Source organism: Thamnophis sirtalis, unplaced genomic scaffold (genome assembly GCF_051295495.1).
Source record: "Thamnophis sirtalis isolate CommonGarterSnake01/CBP01778 unplaced genomic scaffold, rThaSir2_p1.2 scaffold_15, whole genome shotgun sequence".
NCBI classification, from domain to species: domain Eukaryota; kingdom Metazoa; phylum Chordata; class Lepidosauria; order Squamata; family Natricidae; genus Thamnophis; species Thamnophis sirtalis.
The window spans coordinates 43,014,006-43,037,143 of NW_028261395.1; the positions used below are offsets into that span (position 1 = coordinate 43,014,006).

The 23,138-nt window shown below is 46.6% G+C and overlaps 2 protein-coding genes and 1 long non-coding RNA gene across 3 annotated transcripts; 2 read left to right on the forward strand and 1 right to left on the reverse strand.

Moving 5' to 3' along the window:
• Nucleotides 1-728: 728 nt before the first annotated feature.
• Nucleotides 729-13,825, reverse strand: SDF4 (stromal cell derived factor 4). Its single transcript, XM_087701784.1, has 7 exons — nt 13,692-13,825; nt 11,088-11,449; nt 8,787-8,923; nt 8,546-8,659; nt 6,093-6,251; nt 4,727-4,902; nt 729-1,329 (listed from the first exon to the last, which is right to left on the reverse strand). The coding sequence occupies exons 2-7, from the start codon at nt 11,393-11,395 to the stop codon at nt 1,153-1,155; spliced, it is 1,071 nt and encodes a 356-aa protein (XP_087557910.1). The 5' UTR covers nt 11,396-11,449; nt 13,692-13,825; the 3' UTR covers nt 729-1,152.
• Nucleotides 9,732-11,524, forward strand: LOC148042590 (uncharacterized). The gene is made up of 2 exons (XR_015695100.1): nt 9,732-9,942; nt 11,045-11,524. It is a non-coding gene; the product is annotated as an uncharacterized LOC148042590 (long non-coding RNA).
• Nucleotides 13,826-14,146: 321 nt separating the features above from the next.
• Nucleotides 14,147-18,039, forward strand: B3GALT6 (beta-1,3-galactosyltransferase 6). The gene has a single exon (XM_014056379.2). The coding sequence runs from the start codon at nt 14,991-14,993 to the stop codon at nt 16,032-16,034; it is 1,044 nt and encodes a 347-aa protein (XP_013911854.2). The 5' UTR covers nt 14,147-14,990; the 3' UTR covers nt 16,035-18,039.
• The last annotated feature ends 5,099 nt before the right edge of the window (nt 18,040-23,138 follow it).

Sequence of the window (23,138 nt, forward strand, 5' to 3'; positions counted from 1 at the left end):
GGGCCCCCCCTCAATTATGAATATTTAGCTATGGCTGTAACTTACCCCTCCCGCCCTTCAAGTTACGTCCATCATACTTTTCCCACCTTCATATTTTGCATGCTTGGCAACTGGCTTGCACTTATGAGTCGCAGCCCCCAGAGGTAGTATTCAGCCATCAGTTTTCTCCGGTTCGGGAGAACTGGTAGTGGTGTCTGCAGGACACTCCGCCCACCCACCCGACATAAGAGCCGAGGTGGCACAGTGGGTAGAGTGCAGTTCTGCAGGCTACTTCAGCTGACTGTTATCTGCAGTTCGGCGGTTCAAATCTCACCGGCTCAGGGTTGACTCAGCCTTCCATCCTTCCGAGGTGGGTGAAATGAGGACCCGGATTGTTGTTGGGGGCGATATGCTGACTCTGTAAACTGCTTAGAGAGGGCTGAAAGCCCTATGAAGCGGTATATAAGTCTAATTGCTATTGCTATAATGCATGACATTTGCAAACCGGCAGGGAAGGTTAAGGGAATCCCACCGCTAGCAGACCCTTTCTGCCATGTGATCATCATTGGCATCCTTTCAATGGGCAAAATTGGATTCGTTTAACAGCCGTTTGAAACAACCAGGCAAAAAAAAAAAAAAGATCCAAAGAGACCTACCCCGCTGCCTAACAATGAATTTTCCGGTTCTAGTTGGAGACTCCCAGTAACCCTCTCGGGCCGCACCCTCCAAAATAGCCACTAACAGTTGGAGCAGTTTCCAGTGAATCAGTGTTTTCCAGAACATTCTTTCGAAGCAATCAGAAGAGCTTACACAATCGCACCATGATTTCACTTGATGTAAAATTAACATATCCCCTTCCTCCCTCCCTCCCCCTGGTTGATCAAGGATCAGGTTGCCCCCTGTGGTGTTTCCCGGATCATCGGATCTTCAACGCTGTTCGATTTGTGGCACCGTCAATCAACACTGTGTCCGGATTCTCTCCCGGTGAGTTCAGAAAAAAACACATTTGGCTTTTTAATGTACACGGAGGGACTTTTGAACGGAAAAAAGTCCAGGACACCACCACACGGTATATGCACAGAACACAGGCCCAGCGGCAAAAGGAAACGCATGTCATGTTTGGGGAAAACGAGGCGGCGCGACGACGGGCGCCCAAGATCTCCAAACATGTCTTCAGAATTCCTCGTGGACGTTCCGCGCGTAATCCATCAGCTTGCTGCCGGTGAAGTACTCACTGTATTTTAAGATCTCTTCCAGCTCCAGGTGGTGATTTTGGTTCTCATCCGCCACAGCGATCATCTGCTTGGCTTCGTTCAAGGCGTTGTACTCGTTCATGGGATCCATGTACTCCTAGGAGGAAAGACAGTGGAGGAATAAAGAAACATGCACGATCATCAATTCAAGCTAAAGTACCCTAGATGTTGTGGCCCATCAGCAGAGCTGGCAGCAGATTCGGAGAGTGAGGAGGTTGGGGAGGAAGATGGGCCAGTCCTGGAGTCTGGGGAAGGCTCTGATGAGGGCTCTGTGTCGGAGGCAGAGAGGGGGCCAGGGCCGTATGCCAGTTATCAGCTGCCTTCGGAGTCAGACATCAGTGAGGCAGAAGAACAGCTGGAGCCTGTTCCCAATGTGCACATGTGCAGAGTTGCCAGACAAAGGGAACAGCTAAAGAACAGGGGTCGACTTGGGAGGAAGGCCACAGGTGGATGGTGAATGCCCCCCCGCCCCCAAGGAAATAAAAGAGGAGCGAAAGGGGAATGGAGTTTGCAGGAAGCCATTAGTTCATTCCTGCATTCTTGCCAAGTATTGTGGCATCTGAAAGATATCAGCCTGGCCAATCTCCAAGCATGATAAAGGTCGGTAATGGTTAACGATCTTGAAAGACTGTGGAAGAGGAAAGACTTTGCTGGAGAGGAATTCCCTGTCAATTAAATATCTATCTATCTATCTATCTATCTATCTATCTATCTATCTATCTATCTATCTATCTATCTATCTATCTATCTATCTATTATCACCCATGTTTCTGTCTGAGTCAACTATCTCCCTTTCTCTATTTAATCAAGGAGGTGTGTTCCATCCGGTGGAACAAGAGAGAATGGGACTGAGCAGACTTCTATTTTATTTACATTCCGCCTCTAACGCAAGGTGAGAACATACCAAAAACCTCTTCCTGCTTCCATTTCCGCCACGATAACAACCCTGTGAGGTGGGTCAGGCTGAACAGGAGGGACTGGCCTCCCAAAATCAGCCAGCCGGCTTTGATGCCTAAGCCAGGATTAGAACATAAGAGTTTTCCCCAGCTTCTAGTCTGGTGCTTTAACCACTAGACCAGACTCATTTTTCTCCTGTCTGACTGCATTCATTTCCACGCATCTCTTGTCAAAGAAATTCAATTTCCAGCACTATTTTTGACGCTCTGTTTTAACTCTATTTTAAAGTTTGGTGTCCAGAAATGATGCGCAACCCCTCCAAATGAAAACCGAGTATAGTTGTGATGGTTTCCCACTTAAGAAACTTGGAAAGGAGGTATCTTAATTTTACGAAAATCTCGCAGGCTATTTTGGCCAACTACGGAAAATTGGAAAGGTTATAAAATGGAGAATCAAAGATGGAAGAAACAATTTCACAGGTGTCCTGATATTGGGGACGGAGGGCGGGGGGGGGGGGGGAGAGACCACCGTACAATCCTTAACTCTCCCTGTACCTTGGTACCCCGGGGTAAATCTGGAGCTATTAAAAACGCACAAGGGATTCTTCCCGTAAGCGCAAAACAATCTGCGTGATTAAATTTCGCCTCGATTGTTCTGCCGTAACGCACAGCCGAAGGCAGAAGGAGAAGGAGAAGAAAAAAGGGGAAGGAAGATTCAAGTGAAAAAGGAGAAATTGAACAAATGCAATGAAATGCAGCAGAAGGGGGAAGCTGCACATTTAGTGTCCACTCCGACAGGAAGACACGCGAAAACGTTAGCACTCTTAACTCCTCGGGGAAGGATGAGTGAGGGATTAATTCTGGGGTAGAACGGTGCCAACGAGATTAATCGGTAATCCCGGTTATGTGATCTGCATCTTGAACAGATCCAGAGCAGCACAGAAGAAGAACATCTGCTGACATCCTTTTGTCCATGAAGGAAGAAAGTACAGTCCGGGATATGTTTTAATCCAGCGTTTTTCACCCATTAAGATGTGTGGACTTCAACTCCCAGAATTCCTTGAAATCACTTGTTTTAATCCAAGTTCATGAGCTTGGGACAGGTCCAATGTCTCAGCCAGTTCCCAGAATTCCCCAGCAGAGAGAGAATCCTGGGAAATAAAGCTCCTACACCGGAAAGGCCCCCGGTTTGCAGAAAGCTGAAATAGGTAGGTTGGTAGGTAGCTAGGTAGATACCGTGTTTCCCCCAAAATAAGACAGGGTCTTATTTTCTTTTGACCCCCCAAATAAGTGCTTGGTCTTATCTTCGGAGAGGTCCTATTATTGTTGAGGTGCAGGAGGTGGCGAGCGTGGTCACCTCATGGCGGATGGGGAAGGCTAATTTTCAGGGAAAGGGCTTATTTTAGCGCATGCGCTCAAAAGCCCGATTGAGCTTATTATCCGGGGAGGTCTTATTTTCGGGGAAACAGGATAGGTAGGTAGGGAGAGAGAGAGAGAGAAAGAGAGAAAGATGGAAGCTAGATAGATAGATGATAGATATAGATGGTTGGTTGGTAGGTAGGTAGGTAGGTAGGTAGGTAGATGGAAGATAGATAGATGATAGATAGATATAGATGATAGGTAGATAAGATAGATAACAGGGAGGTAGAGCGATAGGGAGGTAGATGGAATAGATAGATGATAGATAGATGGATAGATAGATAGATAGATAGATAGATAGATAGATAGATAGATAGATGGAAGATAGATAGATGATAGATTGATATAGATGATAGATAGGTAGATAGACAGACAGACAGATAGGTAGATGGAAGATAGATAGATGATAGGTAGATGATAGGTAGATAGATAAATAGGGAGGTAGAGAGATAGGGAGGTAGATAGATGGAATAGATAGATAGATAGATAGATAGATAGATAGATAGATAGATAGATAGATAGATAGATGATAGATATAGATAGATAGGTAGATAGATAGACAGAGGTAGATGGAAGATAGATAGTTATAGATGATAGGTAGATAGGTAGATAGATAGATACATAATAGGGAGGTAGAGAGATAGGGAGGTAGATAGATGGAATAGATAGATGATAGATAGATAGATAGATAGATAGATAGACAGATGATAGATAGATAGATAGATAGATAGATAGATAGATAGATAGATAGATAGATAGACAGATGATAGATAGATAGGGAGGGAGGGAGGGAGGGAGGGAGGGAGGGAGGGAGGTAGATGATAGGCAGGCAGACAGACAGATTCCGTGAGAAAATGCCAAGCTGTCTCGCCCGCTCTTCCTTTTGGTAAGAGCTAAATGCAAACCAACTTCCCATAAGACTGCTGTGCCCACACATCCGTTGGCACACCAACGTGGGAGGGGGGGGGGAATTGAAACAGTTAACGCAGTCGGGGTTTTGGAACGTTTCCAGAGACTTGCCAGCTCAATTCTAGCAAGCTTCAGCTTGTTTCAAGAATTGCTGGCCTGACACTCGCGACAGCAACCACAGCAAAAGGAAGGGGGGGAGGGGAGGAAAACACACGTCATCTGAGGCGCGGGAGGGGGAGAAATGAAGACATTAACCCACGGCGTGGTTACCTCCAACTCTTCCATGGTAACGATGCCGTTACGGTCGGCGTCAATGACGTCTTCGAATTCTTTCTTTCGGTCTTTCACCCAATCGTCGTCCACATCCTGGGCTTGCTGATTTTCAACCGTGCCAACCGGCAAGGAGATGAACTCCGAAAGGGTCAACTTCTTATCGCCATCCTGATCTGGGGTGGGGGTGGGGGGAGACGGGATGTTTGACAGACAGATCAATCAATCAATCAATCAAAATCAACCAAGCCCTCAAAATAAATCAACCAATCAAAGTGGCTCAGTGGCTAAGACGCTGAGCTCGTCGATCAGAAAGGTCGGTGGTTCGAATCCCTAGCGCCACGTAATGGAGTAAGCTCCCCAAAACGCTGTTCCCTTCCCACCAAAGGTGGTTCCTATTGTTCTACTTGCATTTTTTACATGCATTCAAACTGCTAGGTTGGCAGAAGCTGGGACAAGTCACGGGAGCTCCCTCCGTTAGGGATTCAAACCGCCGAATATATGAATTCCAATAAAATACAACAGTAATCAATATTAAGGTTTCAAAACTGTAGAGAAGCAAGCTTGTCTCCCATTCTGAGGTTTAATCTTTTTTTTTTTTTTACTCCCGGCACGAATCTCGGGTTTTGATTGCAAGTCTTCACCATCAAATGTAAGTTCACAGCGCCTCCACCTGGCCACCCAAATCCCAGCAATTCAGAGCTGGGCTGAGAAGTATCAGTGTCAGGCCTGCAGCCATATTCCTTTTGGATCTTTGGCCTGCCACGCTTTCTATTATTCTACTATGCATTTTCTATTGTGGGTTAATGAGAGGGGGAATTGTATGGAGTTAGATGGTATGTAGCCATAACAACATTCTTTCTAGAAAGCCAAGGTCATTTTTTGTCTCTGCACCTTGGCACTGGATGGGTGGAACTGCCAGCATGGCAACGGAAGATTGGACCATGTGATGGACTTGTGGATGTGGAGGCAAGATCATGAACTTGGAACTGGGTGGGGAAAACCCAAATCTGAAGCTTCCCAGTTTTCTTCAGATTCGGGTTTTCCCAGATGTGCCAACGTGGCTCTCTTCATAAATTGGGACTTTGAGCAATACTTTGCCTCGGACTCTGATTTAATTTTGGATGCTATTTGGAACCCTGACAATCAGGCCAGCTCAGTCATACAACTCCCTGGTGGGAAGATCTGAACTCAAAAGTGTTTTTCAAACCAGATGTTGGAGTTCAACTCCCAGAATTCCCCAGATGGCATTCACCCCTCTCCCCACCCAACTCCACCCTGGATGAAATCAAAGGAGCCCAGCTATTGTGCCATCTGATTGTCTGAGACGATCGGAGTTGGAAGGACGTTTTTTTGAAGAACGTACCCAAATCCCGGACGATTTCCTTGACCATGAATTTCAGCATCCCTCTGCTGTGCTCCGGATGAAGGAAAGACAAAAATTCTTCCTCGTTCAGCAACAGATCAGCTGGGGGGTTGTCGGCTTGATACCAGCGGTCTTTCAAATTATCGAGGACTTCCTGGGCTGTGGGGCAGAGAAGATTCAAAAAAAGAGGTTCAGCAAATTCCGAAGACCAGGTTTTAAAAGGCATAAGTGGTCTTTTACCGTCCTGGTTAAAACTGACCAGGGAGAAAACTTGGTTGGAAGATTTTGACCCATGAAGAGATGGCTTGTTTACGCTGGCCACATCACACAAGGATAATTTATACACAATGTTTTATAGATGGCATCTTCCTCCGGCAAGATTACCATATTTTTTGGAGTATAAGATGCACCTTTTTCCCTCAAAAAAGAGGCTGAAAATCTGGGTGCGTCATGTACACTGAATACAGAATTTTAGACCTCCCGAAACCCCGCCCCCTTTGCAAAAATGGCTGTGCATAGCCTTTAGGAGGCTTCCAGAGTGCTCCTGGGGGCTGGGGAGGGAAAAAATGAGCAAAAAACGGGCCATTTTTGCTTGTTTTTGCCTCCCCACCCCCAGCCTCCAGGAGCACTCTACAAGCCTCCTAAAGGCTATACATGCCTTTTTTTTTTATAAATAACAGGCCCGTTTTTGCAAAAAACGGGCCGTTTTTTGGGAGGTCTGCAGAGTGCAAAAACTTTTTTTTTTAATTTGCCTCTTCAAAATCTTGGTGCGTCTTATACTGCGGTGCATCTTATACTCCGAAAAATACGGTAGGTAAAATGCTTAATAACCTATCTGGAAATGCAATCAAGTTCCAGGCACATATTGCCACATGTGGTGGACATGTAAAAAGAAAGCAAAGGGATTTTGGCAACAGATTCAGATGTGATTAGGAGAAATGGCTGGACAAAGATTGGAATTGAAACAAGACATGGCTTGTTTTTGGTTTCAACACCACAAAGGGCGAAAAGAGATTCCAGGAATTTGTGAGCCGGGAGTTTTGGAAACCACCTCTGTTGGCGGTTCCGGAGGGCTTATCCTGTTCAGGACACGGAACCAATTCGAAAGAACCACGGTTCTGTTGAACCGGCCTTGTTGGGTTGGAAAATTCAGGGAAAGCAGTGGAAGGGACTCTTTAATCCCAAAGAAGTGAGGAGGGCTTGAACACAACGCACAAGGATGATTAGAGAATAAGGAACTTTTCTGCAGAACTCTTTAGAATCTCAGTTTTCCATTCGATCAGTTTCTATCAATCCTGGCTCCAGGCATAGGGGGAGGCCAGGGAAATGTTTAAAGGCCCCGAAAGCAGTTAAAACAGTTTTAATTTAATAAACTGGTCAGTCTTAGAGGAGATCAACCCTGACTGCTCTTTAGAAGGCCAGATCCTGAAGAGGAAACTCAAATCCTTTGGCCATCTAAGGAGAAGGAAGAAGGACTCCCTGGAGAAGAGCCTCATGCTGGGAACAATGGAGGGCAGAAGAAGAAGAAGGGGACGATGGAGAAGGAGGTGGCTGGATGGAGTCACTGAAGCAGTCAGTGTGAGCTTCAATGGACTCCAGAGGATGGTAGAGGACAGGAAGGCCTGGAGGGACATAGTCCATGGGGTCGCGATGGGTCAGACACAACTTCACAACTAACAACAACAATGCCCTGCTTCACTCCAAGACCATTCCAAGCCACCTTAGATGCTCATCCTAGGTCAGATTCCAAACCATGATTTGGAGTTACAATTATTTTTGCCCGTTGCAGAGATTCTTCGCTCTTGCCAACACGCCCCTAAACCGGTTGTGTTACTCCAGGCCTCCCAGAAAAAACGCACAAAAGCTTCCTTTATCTGAGTTGTGTGACCTAGATTATAGTAATCCCTCCGAGGTTAAAATATAGCAGCAAATATACCGTGTTTCCCCGAAAATAAGACTGGGTCTTATATTTATTTATTTTGTTCCAAAAGATGCATTAAGGGCTTATTTTCTGGTTAGGAATTATTTTCAGGGAAATATGGTACTAAATGCGTCTGTCTAGATTACAATCATAACTGGGGCTTATTTTGGGGGTAGGGCTTGTGTTACAAGCATCCTGATAAAATCATGCTAGGGTTTATCTTCCGGTTGGGTCTTATTTTGGGGGAAATACGGTACTAATTGCATCCATCTGGCTGATGATCTTAACTGGGGCTTATTGGGGGGTAGGGCTTATATTACGAGCATCCTGATAAAATCATGCTAGGGTTTATCTTCCGGTTGGGTCTTATTTTCGGGGAAATAGGGTAGTGAAGGAGGGGAGGGATTTCCGTGACTTTGTACATTGTGCCAAGCAAGAATTAAGAAGCCTTACTTCGAAAACCAGGAGAAAATTGTGATTTTCAGTCTGGGCTTCGAACCCTGTTCAAGGGGGGAGGGGGGAAGACACTCACTCTCTTCGTCGATCTTCAGCTCTTCGTTGTTCTTAATCTTGTCCGCCACCTCCTTCTCGTTCATGCCTTTGCTTGCCAGGAACTTGATTTTATATTCATCCCAGGACACGTGGCCTTCAAAGGAGAGGAGAAGCTTCAGCAACCTTCGCGCCGTCGAGCGTAAAGGCAGAGTCTTCTCCCCTCCCCCCTATCCCCAGGGCTGCCATTTGACTTAAGGCCAAGGCTGCCCCCGTTCTCTTACCATCGCCGTCAGGGTCCACGGCCCGGAAGTGCATCTTGTTTTCTTCCACAGCTTCCTGGAAGTGCTCCTCGGTCTTCTCCATGATCCAGCGCTGCATCTCCTTGGCGCTGATTTTTTTGTCCCGGTTGATGTCAACCCTGCCAGGTTCAGCGGAAAAGGAAAGAGTTAAAGCGTTAAAGAGGATTCCCAATCCCCCGTGTCCAGAAAAAAAGGGATTAATTCTCTCTTTGCTCAGCCAACAACCAGCCTACGAGTTCAGGTGATCAAGGATGGAGTCCCTGAGTATGTCGTTTGGTTACAAGTTTTTGTGCATCAATTCTTGAGATTAAGAATAACATCACTGGTTTTGCATTCAACATAACTGAATATTTCGCTGTCATTGGGCATTATGTGTTCAAATTACCATTAATATTCTTTCATTTGTAACAATCCTTATTTCCTTGAATTCATAATTACCTATCAAATAACAATAAGTCTTTAAAGTATTATAATATCACCTATCTCCAAGGAGAAAAAGCGGAGATTAGAACAAAGAATTCCCATTAATTTATAATATACATTCATATTTTCAATTGACCATAATGTCACCAATCATCCAGAGTTCCAAAAATAGTTTTCCATTATTAATTATTAATCCCTATAGTGGTTAAGTATTTCAAATCATATGTATATCAATTGTTCATTACATCATCATCGGTCCGTTTAATATTCAAAGATCTTTCTAATATAAAATGGTCACTACATACAATTATACCAAAGTGTTCAAATCATCCCACTCTTATACATTAAGATCATTAGTGTCCTTTATATATCATGTGAATAGTGCTCTATATCAGTGTTTTTCAACCTTGGCAACTTGAAGATGTCTGGACTTCAACTCCCAGAATTCCCCAGCCAGCGAATGCTGGCTGGGGAATTCTGGGAGTTGAAGTCCAGACATCTTCAAGTTGCCAAGGTTGAAAAACACTGCTCTATATCATAACAATAGTATTTTTTTTCCTTTGCAGGCAAGATATCCGCATGGCCATTACCAATCCCACATGACGACATTACTCCCCCCAAAATGTTGAGACTCCGGAAAGAGTTCAGAGAAGAAGAACAAAGATGATTAGGAGGCTGGAGGATAAAACGTACGAAGAACGGTTGCAGGATTTGGGTATGTTTAGTTTAATGAAAAGAAGGAGTAGGGGAGACATGATAGCAGAGTTTATCTTTATCTTTATTTTATTATTTGTATGCCGCCCTTCTCCGGGAGGACTCAGGGCGGCGAACAATTCAAGGGGGGAAAAAAGGGGGAACATAAAAGACAAAATACAAATAATAAAAGTAGACAACAGTCGCACAACCATACATGTCGAGAGGGGAGGGAACTCATCACTCATCACTGGAACTCATCAGTTCCAGTATTTGAAGGGCTGCCCCAAAGAAGAGGGAGTCAAGCTATTCTCCAAGGCACCTGAGGGCAGGACCAGAAGCCATGGGTGGAAACTAATCAAGGAGAGAAGCAACATGGAACTGAGGAGAAATTCCCTGACAGTGAGAACAATTAACTAATGGAACAGCTCGCTTTCCAAAGTTGTGGGTGCTTACGTTGGAGGTTATTAAGAAAAGGCTAAACAGCTCTGAAATGGTATAAGGTCTCCTGTTGGAGCAGGGGTTTGGACTAGAAGACCTCCAAGGTCCCTTCCAACTCTATTCTGACTGAAGTTTTGTAATAATTTAATGTCAAGCCCAGTGGCAGTGGAAGGAATAAATAAAAGCATATTCTCTTAAGCAACGAGAATCGAAGGCAGATTTTAAAGCTCAGTGGCTAAGATGCTGAACTTGTCGATCAAAAAGGTCGGCAGTTCGGCGGTTCGAATCCTTCCCGCCACCTAACAGAGTGAGCTCCCGTTACTTATCCCAGCTTCTGCCAACCTAGCAGTTCGAAAGCACGTAAAAAATGGAAGTAGAAAAATAGGCACCACTAATTTTGGTGGGAAGAGAACAACGTTCCGTGCACTTTTGGCGTTGTGTCATGCCGGCCACATGACCACGGAGACGTCTTCGGGCAGCGCTGGCTCTTTGGCTTTGAAACGGAGATGAGCACCGCCCCCTAGAGTCGGGAACGACTAGCACACATGTTCGAGGGGAACCTTTACCTAAAGAATAACTTGGAGAACTGTCTAACTTGGAGCAATCATGGCTCCAACTTATGGAAGCCGTAATCAAGATTCCAATACTGGCCTTCCTATATTCCCTCCTTCCCTCTGTTTTAGGAGAAAAGCAGCCATTTTTAAGTTAAAGCAAGACGGGGCTTACTTTGAGAAAATCACCACCAGCTTCTTCCGGTTTCTCCGTGGTTCCGAATCTTCCTCAAACTCCTCCATCTCTTTCCCCAGGAAAACCTCCTGGTGGAACTCTTTGTTGAGATGTCCATCCAGCTCCATCTTGACTCCGTTCAGGTGGTCCGGAGGGAGGATCTCATTATCGTCTTTGTTGTCGGCCATTTTCTCTTTGAGGACGGAGCTGTTGGCGGGCCGGGCGTAGACATCCATGAGCAAAAAGACGAAGAGGAGGGATAAATAGACGGAGCCCAGGCTGCAGATGAAGACACGTTTGGAAACCATGGTTCCTGTCCTTCAGGAGGTCAGCAGGACGAAGGGTTCTGGTGTCTGGATAACCTGGAGGGGGCAATGGGACAAGCCATGAGCATTACATTCCCACTTTTGAAAAAAAAATAGATACCTCTATCACTACTTAAAAGGGATGCGGTGGCTCATACGCTGAGCTTCTCGATCAGTTTGGCGGTTTGAATCCCTAGCGCCGCGTAACGGAGTGAGCTCCCATTAATTGTCTCAGCTTCTGCCAATCTAGCAGTTCGAAAGCACGTAAAAATGCAAATGGAAAAATAGGGACCACCTTTGGTGGGAAGGGAACAGCGTTCCGTGCGCCTTCGGGAGTTGAGTCATACTGTCCACATGACCCCGGAGACGTCTCCGGACAGCGCTGGCTCTTCGGCTTTGAAACAGAGATGAGCACTGCCCCCTAGAGTCAGGAACGACTAAGCACATACGTGCGAGGGGAACCTTTACCTTCTGTGACTAGTTAAGCCCCACCGCATCCCTTCTAAATCATTCACTTGAGTGCGTTCACATCACGCACCGGATTGGCGCAAGCAGATTGTTTTTCTTTACGGCATTACAGATCCGTAGTTACAGAAGTGAAAGGGCATTTGGCACTTGGCAAGCTGTTCAGTGGAAATGTAAACACTTTCACTCCAACTGAAATGCTTTCCCGGCCGCACCAGCTCAAAGGGCACACCAGAGTTGCCAAAGATAGGTATTACATTAGAAACGGAGCATTCACACATCGTGCTCCTGTTTTTTTTTTAAACCACCAAAGAACAGATTTTTTTTTTTCTTTTTACAAAGTAAGGTGACTTGATTCACTTTGCAATTTTCCCTTCTCTAGGCAGGCAAACACCTACCTTTTACATTTCCCTTTTAATAAATCTATTCACTAAAAATCCCATTTTTAAATTAGATTAAATTGCACGGTTCCCCCCACCTCCCCGTTGGTCACTAACCTTCTCAGCATCCAAGCTTTTTCCACTCAAATCTTGACCAGTTTCCCCCCCCCCCACCGCCTTTAATAATTTCTCTTCAAGAAAGAGAATTTATTGGCTAAAAAACAAAAGCTTCGAGTTGACCTTGATGTTTCCAGCATAGAAATCCCCCTATATTCGGATAGTTTTTAGGAAGAAACATCCTTCCTATTTTATTTTTTTGAAGAGTAGAAACTGCTCCTTGTTCTGCAGAAGCGAAAACCAATCTGCACATTCTCAGAGGAACTCTTGAGTCAGAGTTTATTCCACAGTAATAAAAAGAGAACCTCCAGGCAGACAAGCCAATATAGGTAGTCTTTGACTTACAATGGTTCCACTTAGTGACTGAAGTTACAACGGCACTGAAAAAAGTGACTTGTGACCATTTTTCACACTTTGCATCTATTTCTATTTATGATGGTTGCCATGTCCAGGGGCAGGGTATATTTTTTAATATATATATAAGAGTGAGAATTTTTAATATTTTAACTCATTTTTAACCTATTTTTAATCTATATATTTATATTTTAACTCATTTTCAATCTATTTTCAATCTATATAGAAGCATTTTTATATTTTTAACACTTTAATCTATTTTTAATCTATCTATCTATATATTTATATTTTAACTCATTCTAAATATATTTTAATCTATTTAGAAGTATTTTTACATTTAAACTCATTTTAATGTTTTTAATCTCTATAGTATTTTTATATTTTAACTCATTTTAATGTTATATATACATATATGTATGTATGTATGTATATATAAAACTCATTTTTAATCTATTTTTAATCTATCGGTATATAGAAGTATTTTTACATTTTTTAAAATCTATATATAAGTATTTTTACATTTTAAACTCGTTTTTAATCTATTTTTAATCCATACCGGACTTTTACAAAAGCACATACAGTGTGGCTACCGTTTGTTTTAGATCCATTTTAACAACTGAACAGTTGCAGCGGTTCACTTAGCAACCGTGGCAAGAAAGGTCGTAAAACGGGGCAAATATAAACCCAGGGCTGAGTGGCGGTCGTAAGTCGAGGATTTCACATACTGCCCAACGGATCCAAACCTGGGTCCCCAGATACGACCCATCATCCTCGGCCAACCACCCTCGCATGGAACCGGCTTGCTGTCCCCCCCCTCCCCCGGGCAGAAAAGTAAAAAAGGATATTCAAAGGGCGGCACTCCGCACATGCCCAGAGGAACCCTCGCCCCAACCCCAAGGAAAGCGCTCTCTTCGGGTTCTAGACACTCTGCACATGCTCAGAGGCGGCCTCTCTTCCCACTCTCCCGTCTAAGTGTGTCTGACCTTCCCGGTCGGCCGCCCAGCCTCTTCATGCCCGACCCGGCGCCGGGGCAACGGCGGCCTTTCTTCGCTTTCGGACAGGAAGCCGGAAACGTCAGTCCGTGTTGGGAGGACCGGCGGAGCCCCGCCTTTTCCGCCCCGAGGGAGCCTGTCAATCTCCCTCCAGCCCGCCCGGCGGAAGCGAGTCCCAGCAGGAGGGGCTCGGTTTTATTTTCCCCCTCCTCTACTCACTAAATAAAGATAATTTCCTCCCTTCTCACTAAATAAAATAAAATACAAATAAATAAAAATATGAAACGTTTTGTCTTTCAAATTGATATTTATGAAACGAGCAGGCGCCCAGTTAGACACCTGAAGGCAAACGAGACGGGGGGGGGGGACGGGACTTCGCCGTTGGAAGTCCTTTGAGGCAAGTGAATCCGAGGCAGCCATCTTTGTTTCGGGCACTGCTCCTCTTTTTCCGAGTTTTTAAGGAGGCCGCGCCCAAACTTGGAACCACATTCGGGGTTAAAAGGGCTTTTTTTCTGCACTATCCTACTGGCTGGCATTAACTGCGTCTCAGAAATCCCCGCCGGGCAGACCTGCGTTGCCCTAATCCATTATGGCGCGCAGCCTGCCCTCAAAGATGGCGTCGGACGCCAGCCTCACTTGCCCTGAGTCGGGATGGCTTGAGGAAAGGGAGGGGGGCGCTCAGGGGAACGAGAGAAGGGAATGAGAAGCGGGTCACGTGGTGCCAGCGCGCTCGGCCCCCACCTCCGCTACGAGACCCCGCTCTTTCGCGTTTTCTCTGCGCCTCGGAAGCAGCGAGGCCTTCCGAGAACGGCCTCGCGTCAGGACCCGAGCGCGCATGCGCCGCGGGCCAGAACACCACTCCGCCGGGGCTGACCCGAAGCGGAAGACAATGATCCAGCAGGCACCCGGCGGCACCTTCGAACGCGACCCGAGGAGGTGTGTCCCAACCCGCCGTCCGTAGCCGTGGGGAGGGGGGGAGGAAATCTTCCCGCCAAAACCTGAGGCAAAACTGCCTCAGGGAGGAAGGAGGGGGGGGAGGGAAAGGCAGTGCTGAATAAAGAGTCGGGCCTGGCCGAGGGGAGTATCGAAAGCCTGCGGTGGGCGGGGACTACCCTCGCTGTTAACCAATCGGCCCCCAGCGTGGCGAGCGGCCGCCGTGGGATTGGATCGTTTTCGGCGGAGAGGCGGGGCTGAGCCTTGAAGAAGGCGTTGCCCCGCCTTTCGGGGGGCGGAGCCCATTTCAACACCTCCCCGAGTGTGGGGAAAAAGGACCCGGCACTAGAGGGCGCCATGAAGCTGGTGCGCATGCTCTGTCGTCACAAGACCCTGCTGGGGGGGCTGTCCCTCTTCGGGATGGTCCTGCTCTACCTGGCCAGGTGCACCTCGGAGGGCCTCAAGTCCTCCCCGGGGTGGGGGATGCCCCACCAGCAGCAGCAGCCCCCCCTTGCCCGAGGAGGGGCCCTGGGCGGCCCTCACCCCCCTGCGGCGGCCCCTCCGCCCCCTCCGGAGGAAGCCACCTTTCTGGCGGTGCTGGTGGTCAGCGGGCCGAAGTACACCGAGCGGCGGAGCATCATCCGGAGCACCTGGCTCTCGGTGGCTGGGCGGGTGCCCCGCAGCGACCTGTGGTGCCGCTTCGTGGTGGGCACCGGCGGGCTGACCGGTGACGAGCTGCACAGCCTGGAACTCGAGCAGAGCCGCCACCACGATCTTCTCCTCCTCCCCGACCTGCGGGACTCCTACGAGAATTTGACCGCTAAAGTCCTGGCCATGTACGTCTGGCTGGACCAGCACCTGGACTTCCGCTTCGTCCTGAAGGCCGATGACGACACCTTTGTCCGCCTGGACGTCCTGGCGGAAGAGCTCCGGTCCAAGGAGCCGCGCCGCCTCTACTGGGGCTTCTTCTCGGGCCGCGGCCGCGTGAAGTCGGGCGGCAAGTGGAAAGAGAACGCCTGGCTGCTGTGCGACTACTACCTTCCTTATGCCCTGGGCGGGGGCTATGTCATCTCATCCGACCTGGTGCACTACCTGCGCCTGAGCCAAGACTATCTCAACCTCTGGCAAAGCGAGGACGTCTCCTTGGGCGCCTGGCTGGCTCCCGTGGACGTCAAGAGGATTCACGACCCTCGCTTTGACACCGAGTACAAGTCGCGCGGTTGCAACAATAAGTATGTGGTGACGCACAAGCAGAGCCTGGAGGACATGCTGGAGAAGCATCAGACTCTGGCCAAGGAGGGGAAGCTTTGCAAGGAGGAGGTGAAACTCCGACTCTCGTACGTGTATGACTGGAACGTGCCTCCTTCCCAGTGCTGCCAGAGAAAAGATGGTATACCCTGAAACCCTTGGACTAGAAGGGAGGAAGGGAAGCCGAACGGGGAGGGCGATTGCAAGGGACGGACAGGTGTCACACTCAAATCTCTTCCCTGTGCTGAACTTTCACCCAGTATGCCTAATCGTACTTCGTCGTTTTTAAAAAAAACTTTCAGAGTAACCCTATTTTCATTCGACTTAACAAAAAGTTACGGAAGAACACGGAGCCTTCTGTGTTCCCCCCAAAAACCTTAGGACCATAAATTATACGTCACTCTGTGGGATGTGAAACCTTTAAAAAACAGAGTTCCAAAACAACTGTGTGAAGTGACACAGCCATTCTCCATGACAATATGTGTACAATTTGGGCAAATGTCGGTACTGTCGACCATTTCTCCCCTACTTCAAAAGGATGTAGATTTTGCTTTTTTCCCCCACGGCTGTTGATGCGTTAAAAGTGTCCCCGTATCTGCAGAGCAATTCAGCCATGAACCCCAATGGAATTACAAATTAAGGTGCTGCAATCATGCCATTTCTTGAATTGAAGTAGCGACTTCTGTCGGAGAGTCACGCGTTTGACTTGAGGCTTCTAATTTCACTTGGATAATTTCTCGAGTGTCCGTTATTACAACATCTTCCACTTCCTGATTGCTACAGTTTGTTCTTTGAATCATCTTTCCCTTTTACTCAAAAGGGGGGGATGTTTTAATCTGTAATGACAACATTTTGGAGTGATCCACTTGATCGGACGCTGGATCCATATATGATGCACTAAGAATGGCCTATTGGATGGCTGGGGAAGATCAGCTATTTTTAAGAGGTTAACTCCTTAACTGCTGAAGACGACAGCTTCGTCTTGACTGAAGATCCACGCTGCTTCGGCCCTGAGAAAATTTAGATGTTTTTAAAATTATGGCCGTTAACCTTTTTTTCAAATGCACTGTTGATGATTAAAACGGGATATTCTTAGGGAGTTGCATTTGAGCTATAACTCTAGATTTGTGATGAACTGGGAGATGACTAAATTGGATGCCTTCCTTGACCAATTTCTTTATTTTAAGAGAACTATTTGAGGTTGCAAATAACAATAGTCTCATTTGCAGGCCCTGGCTGTCCGCGACAGGCCTAGTTTTGACAAGCAGGGCTTAATTCACCCAGAATTTATGTGTTGTCACTGCCTTTCTGGGGATGAGAGTATATATAGCCTTCAGTCAAAAATCACCTCAACAACCTTTATTCTGACCACAATGTCCAAGGTGTTAAGTGTTCTGGACCAAAGGATATTTGGAAAGGTCTTGCAGATCGATGGAATATTTTCTTTTTAAAGATGAATTGTGCTCTGTTGGATGGAGGGACTCATAATTTTTATATTATGGGGGGGGGGAGGTCTGTTAACCATGTTCGTTTTTCTTGGCGTCTGCAATAATCCTGGCTCTAAATATTTACATTTTTTCCATAGATATTTGAACTGTTTGATTCCCTCTCTGAAATCTTAAAAGAACCTCAGGGCTTAATCTGCTTTCCATTCAGAAAGCACTCATAGCAGAGAATCTGAGGTACGCATCTATTTATGCTTAGATCGAATCAAGAGAAAATTATGATCCAATCATGCTTTAAGGGAAGAGTTGCTGAATTAACTTTTTATTATTATTATTTCCTAGTGGTCTCCCATGCGAGGTCTATCAAGGCCGACAGTAATTCGATTTTTTTTTTCTGAAATCACTTTAGCCCGAGCAATAGCTGCTACTTTGCTACAGGGGGCAAAATTAGCTTGTTTTAACGATGGACTGTTGGCCATGTTCACCCATTGTCCAACCTTCCTTTGAGAAATTAAGTTACCAGAAAAAAATTACAAAGATCTATCCCCTCCCAGGGGGAGTTAGCATTGTATGTAAACTGATGTGCTTATAATAATAGTGATTATTTATTTATAAATACTGTAAATGTACTGTGTATAGTTTCAGGCCTGAGGAAAATGGTTGAATGTCATAATAATTTTAATTTATTAAAGGAATGTGTTGGAAGCTCAGAACGGTCCTTTATCAAATGCCATTGTTTTCTGCTGCACGTTTTTAATTTAAAATTCTCTGGTGCTTTTAATTCAGACTCCCGTTGCATTTATCTCCGGAGCTTGGATGAAAGACTATAGATTTATCCTTTCGGTTGAAACCTTACCGCTTCTGAAAGCAGCTTGGATGAAAGACTATAGATTTATCCTTTCGGTTGAAACCTTACCGCTTCTGAAAGCTGCTTTAAATATTTTGCTGATTCTGATTTATATAAAAGGGCCCTGTTCTCCATATATCTGCACACAATAGCCTGTGCACCACTATCCTTCCGTGGTGATTGGATTTTTTTAAGCGTCAGGAAAAAGTGAAGATACCAAATGAAATACAACAGTGGGAAGCTCATATCGGTATTGCTCGTGACTTTTTATAGGGCTTTTTATAACTACTACACAGCTGGAAAGCAGATCTTTTATTCTGGGCATAAGCGCTTATGACATTTTATGACTTTTTAAGCAAACGGAGCAGATTTTACACAAACAAACATAGATACACACACACACACACACACACACACCAAAAAAGAAAGCTATACACAAACTGGCATTATTTCCCTGCATTGAAAGGAGACCTGTGTAATATATTACATCCTGCAATGCTAAAAAAAATCCTGCTTTTTGTTTTCAAATTTGAAACCGTGCTTGATTGAAAGGATGAAGTAAATCCCCCCTCCTCCCCCCCATCTCACCCTTTAATCCTTCCGGTTTAGCCCTTAAAGGTAAAGATAAAGATTCCCCTTGCACATATGTGCTAGTTGTTCCCAATTCTAGAGGGCGGTGCTCATCTCTGTTTCAAAGCCGAAGAGCCAGCGCTGTCCGAAGACGTCTCCCTGGTCATGTGGCCGGCGTGACTCAATGCCAAAGGCACACGGGACACTGTTCCCTTCCCAACAAAATTAGTGGTTCCTATTTTTCTACTTGCATTTTTTAAATGTGTTTTCGAACTGCTAGGTTGGCAGAAGCTGGGGCAAGTCATGGGAGCTCACTCTGTTATGTGGCACTAGGGATTCGAACCCCCGAGCTGCTGACATTTCTAATCGACAAGCTCAGTACCTGAGCCACAGTGTCCCTTAAGTCCCTTAAGGCAGTCCTTAACTTACAGCAATTTGTTTAGCGACCATTCGAAGTTACAACAGCACTTGTAAAACACAGACTCGTGACTATTTTTCACACGGCTGTTACACCCCACACACACAGTCACGTAATCACACAGTCAGGAACATGTGTGCAAGGGGAACCTTTAGCTTTTGATACCTCAAAGGTGCTTTGTCAAAAGGCAACCGGACTTCTTTTTTTTCCCCTGGAGAAAGAAAAAAAAAAGGCACTTTGCTTCTCATCTAAGAAGTTTAGAACCGATGAAACTCCTTGGATGAGAAGTTAAACTTCTTCCTCAAAGAAAAAAAGAAGTTTTGAAAAGTTTTGATACTGAATTCGTCGCGATGCCTGGAATGTTCAAAACATCTTTTTTTAAAAAATCTTATTGTACTTTAAAGGGGTTTTTTTTGAGGGGGGAGGAAGACCTTTTATTCAGACTCGCAAATGTAACGTACACCAGAACACGGAGGAGACTTAAAGTCCCAGCCAAGTGCATCCTTGCAAGCTACGGAGATACCCTGAGGCTGGGAAGGCAGCTGAGCCAAATTGCGGCCAGGGAGGGAAACCGATATCTTTGATTTCCTCTGGACGTTTGGCCGCAGATGAGAAGCCTGGTCCTTCCCCGAACTCTTTTCTTTTTTGCTCAACCTCTTTTCAGGAAACCGAGGTTAGAGGAAGGAGAAAGGAGTCATTTTTCCAAATCTGCTCACCGCATCTCTTTCCTGGGTGAGGCATGTCCTGTCAACTTTATATTTCTGAAAGAGAGGCTGTGCTTGAAGGCAGAATGAATAATGCATCAGGGCCTTGGCTTCCCTGCCTCCCGTTACCACTGGGGAGCCTGGCCGATCGTGGCTTCTTTTGTGGCTGCAGGGATACTGTTGTGGCCGGCCAGTGGATTCGGACAGTGAAGAGATCGGGGAGGAACATGAGCCAGTCCTGGAGTCCCCTCGGATGAGGGCTCTGTGTCGGAGGCAGAGAGGGGGCCAGGGCCGTATGCCAGCTATCAGCTGCCTTCAGAGTCAGACATCAGTGAGGCAGAAGAACAGCTGGAGCCTGTTCCCAGTGTGCGCATGGGCAGTTGCCAGGCGAAGGGAACAGCTAAAGAACAAGGGTTGACTTGGGAGTAAGGCCACAGATGGACGATGAAGGGCCCCTCCCAGAGGAAATAAAAGAGGAGCAAAAGGGGAGTGGAGTTTGCAGGAGATCATTAGTCCGCTTAATTGGTTCGTGACTCTCCGGGATGCCAGGTTTTGCAGAGATCGGCCTGGCAGCTCTCCAAGCCAGATAAGGTCTGTGACCGTAAATCCTCCCTCGAAAGACTTTGCTGGATGTGAAAGAGCAGAATTCACAGTCAATTAATAAAAGGGTTTTTTTTTGTCGGGACCAGGAGTTTGCTTCGTGCTCTTGGGAAGCCTTGGTTAGGACAGATAAAGTAACAGTTAGGAAGGGTCTGGGTGCTTCCTCTGAGCCCCCCACCCCAGTAAACAGGAAGAGGTGGAAAATATCTCCAGTTTTTCCAAATTATCATGGACAACACACTTCACAAGGCCAAGCTGCAGAAGGCTTCTTCTCCCACCATAGCCTGCTCTGACAGTCCTCTCTGTTCAAGCCATCCTTCAATCCTCATCATAAATTCATAGTTTGCAGAACTTGGAATGGGTCTATGCCAGTGTTTCTCAATCTTGGCAACTTGAAGATGTCTGAACTTCAAGTCCTAGAATTCCCCAGCCAGCGAATGCTGGCTGGGGAATTCTGGGACTTGAAGTCCAGACATCTTCAAGTTGCCAAGATTGAGAAACACTGGTCTACGCCGTCCTATAAAGGTTTGATAAGACCAATATTTTCCAGACAGTAACTATTGTAAATCGAGGTAAGTTCTTGAGAGGTGAAATGTTTTCAGCTATTTGCTCGGCCCGCTTGATTGTAATACGCAATCTTTACCATTTATTCATACAGCCTTTGACATATTTAATGAGGTTTTTCTTTGAATTAAGGTCAAATTTGGCAACAGCCGCAATCTTTTCCCACATCCTGGCCTGCTGCCGTGAGCTTCCAGATAGTTCCTCATCAAGAGCTGACCCTGTTATCATTCTGGCAACAACCAAGTTTGACAGAAGAGCAGAGTTGGAAGGGACCTTGGAGGTCGTCTAGTCCAACCCCCTGCTCAAGCAGGAAACCCTACACCATTTCAGTTATTCAATCTCTTAAAGACCTCCAACGTTGGATCGCCCACAACTTCTGGAGGGAAGTCGTTCCACTGATCGTTACTTTTTAAACAAAAAAAAAATGTTCATAATAGTTTTTAGGTTCTCTACTTCAACTTGTGAATTCTCTCCCTTTCTCCAAGGGCTTTGAGGCTAGAGCAGGAGTTGGCAATTTGCGGCTCTGGAGCCGCATGTGGCTCTTTCATCCCTCTGCTGCAGCTCCCTGTCGCCGTACGGCTCCACAATGGATAGGGCTTTTGGTTAGGACAGGTAGAGGTAAAAAGGACGCCGCGCTAGGAGGAGACTCTATGATGTGGGAACCGAACTTCCAGTCGTCTCCAGAATTGAACCGGGGGGGGGGGGGGTCCAGTTAGGACCTTTGTGGCTCTTTTGAGTGTCTAAGATTGCCGACCCCTTGGCTGGATAGAAGTGAAAATCTGGGCAGTCTGAAGCATTGGTTAAATAAGCTGTCTGTCTGTTGTTTTTCCTTCTCTTGTCTGATTGAATGGAGCTCTCCGAAGCCTTGTGGAGTTTAGCGTAAACAAACTAATCTGCATTAAGCAGCGGCGGCTGCTCTCCTGGGATACCCACATTCAAAATCCCTCCAAATATGTGAAGAGCATTAACTCCCAGAATGGAGGGATAAGGAACACGGTGCCTTAGGACTTTATAATAAGGCAGCATCGTCCTGACGCCTGCAGGCCAGCTCCCGCCGAGCCCCGCCATTGTCCCGGTTATGAGATCAGCTTTCCGTTTGGTTCAATAATTCAGTGGGAGATTAAATTTTAATTCCGTCCTCGGCGGCAGCTGGCAGGGCTGGGCGTCCCATTTATTCATTAATCTGACAATGACGATTGGTTTTAATTAAACACGCCTCCATCTCATTTTTGCAGAGAGCGGGGAGGCCTTTTCTCTGTGCCACCGTGTTTTCACGAATTACGCGATTCTGAGTGGTGGTGGGACTTATGTCTCACAATAGACTAGACCAGTGGTTCTCAACCTGTGGGTCCGGACCCCTTTGACCCCTTTGGGGGTCAAACAACCCTTTCACAGGGGTCACCTAAGACCATAGGAAAACACATATTTTTGAAAAAAATACGGAAAACATAAAATAATCTTATGGTTGGAGGGTCACCTCAACATGAGGAACTGTATTAAAGGGTCAGGGCATTAGGAAGGTTGAGACCCACTGGACTAGACCCATGATGGCGAACCTGTGGCACACAGGCCATAGGTGGCACGCGGAGCAGTGGTCAGTTCCAGATCCCGTTCCAACTGGTACGGTTGGAACGGGCCCTGTGTCGCCCACATGGATGGGCGTGGAGCGCGTGCATGCATAGTACCTGCCTATGACGCCTCCATGATGCTCCACCGCCTTGGAGCATTGCCCAGACGCTGTATGCGCCATGCGTGGAAGCGCCAAAGGCTTAAAGGACAGATAAGGAGCTCGGGTGGGCGGGCGAGCCCTCTGGAGCACCGTACCAGAATGGTACCCGGTGCTCCAGGCAGGCTCCGGTACGCCTGTACCAGGGCGTACCGCCTGCAACCCACCACTGACGCGGAGCCATATTGGTGGGCACGTGAGCTCCGCTCCGGCGCGCATGTGCATGGCAACCAGCTGATTTTGGGGCCTTCTGGGCCCACCAGAAGTCAGGAAACAGGCTGTTTTTGGCCTCCGGAGGGCCTTCAAGTGTGGGAAGGCCATTTTCACCCTGCCCAGGCTCCTAGAAAGGGTCTGAAACCTGGGGAGAGTAAAAAAACTGGCCC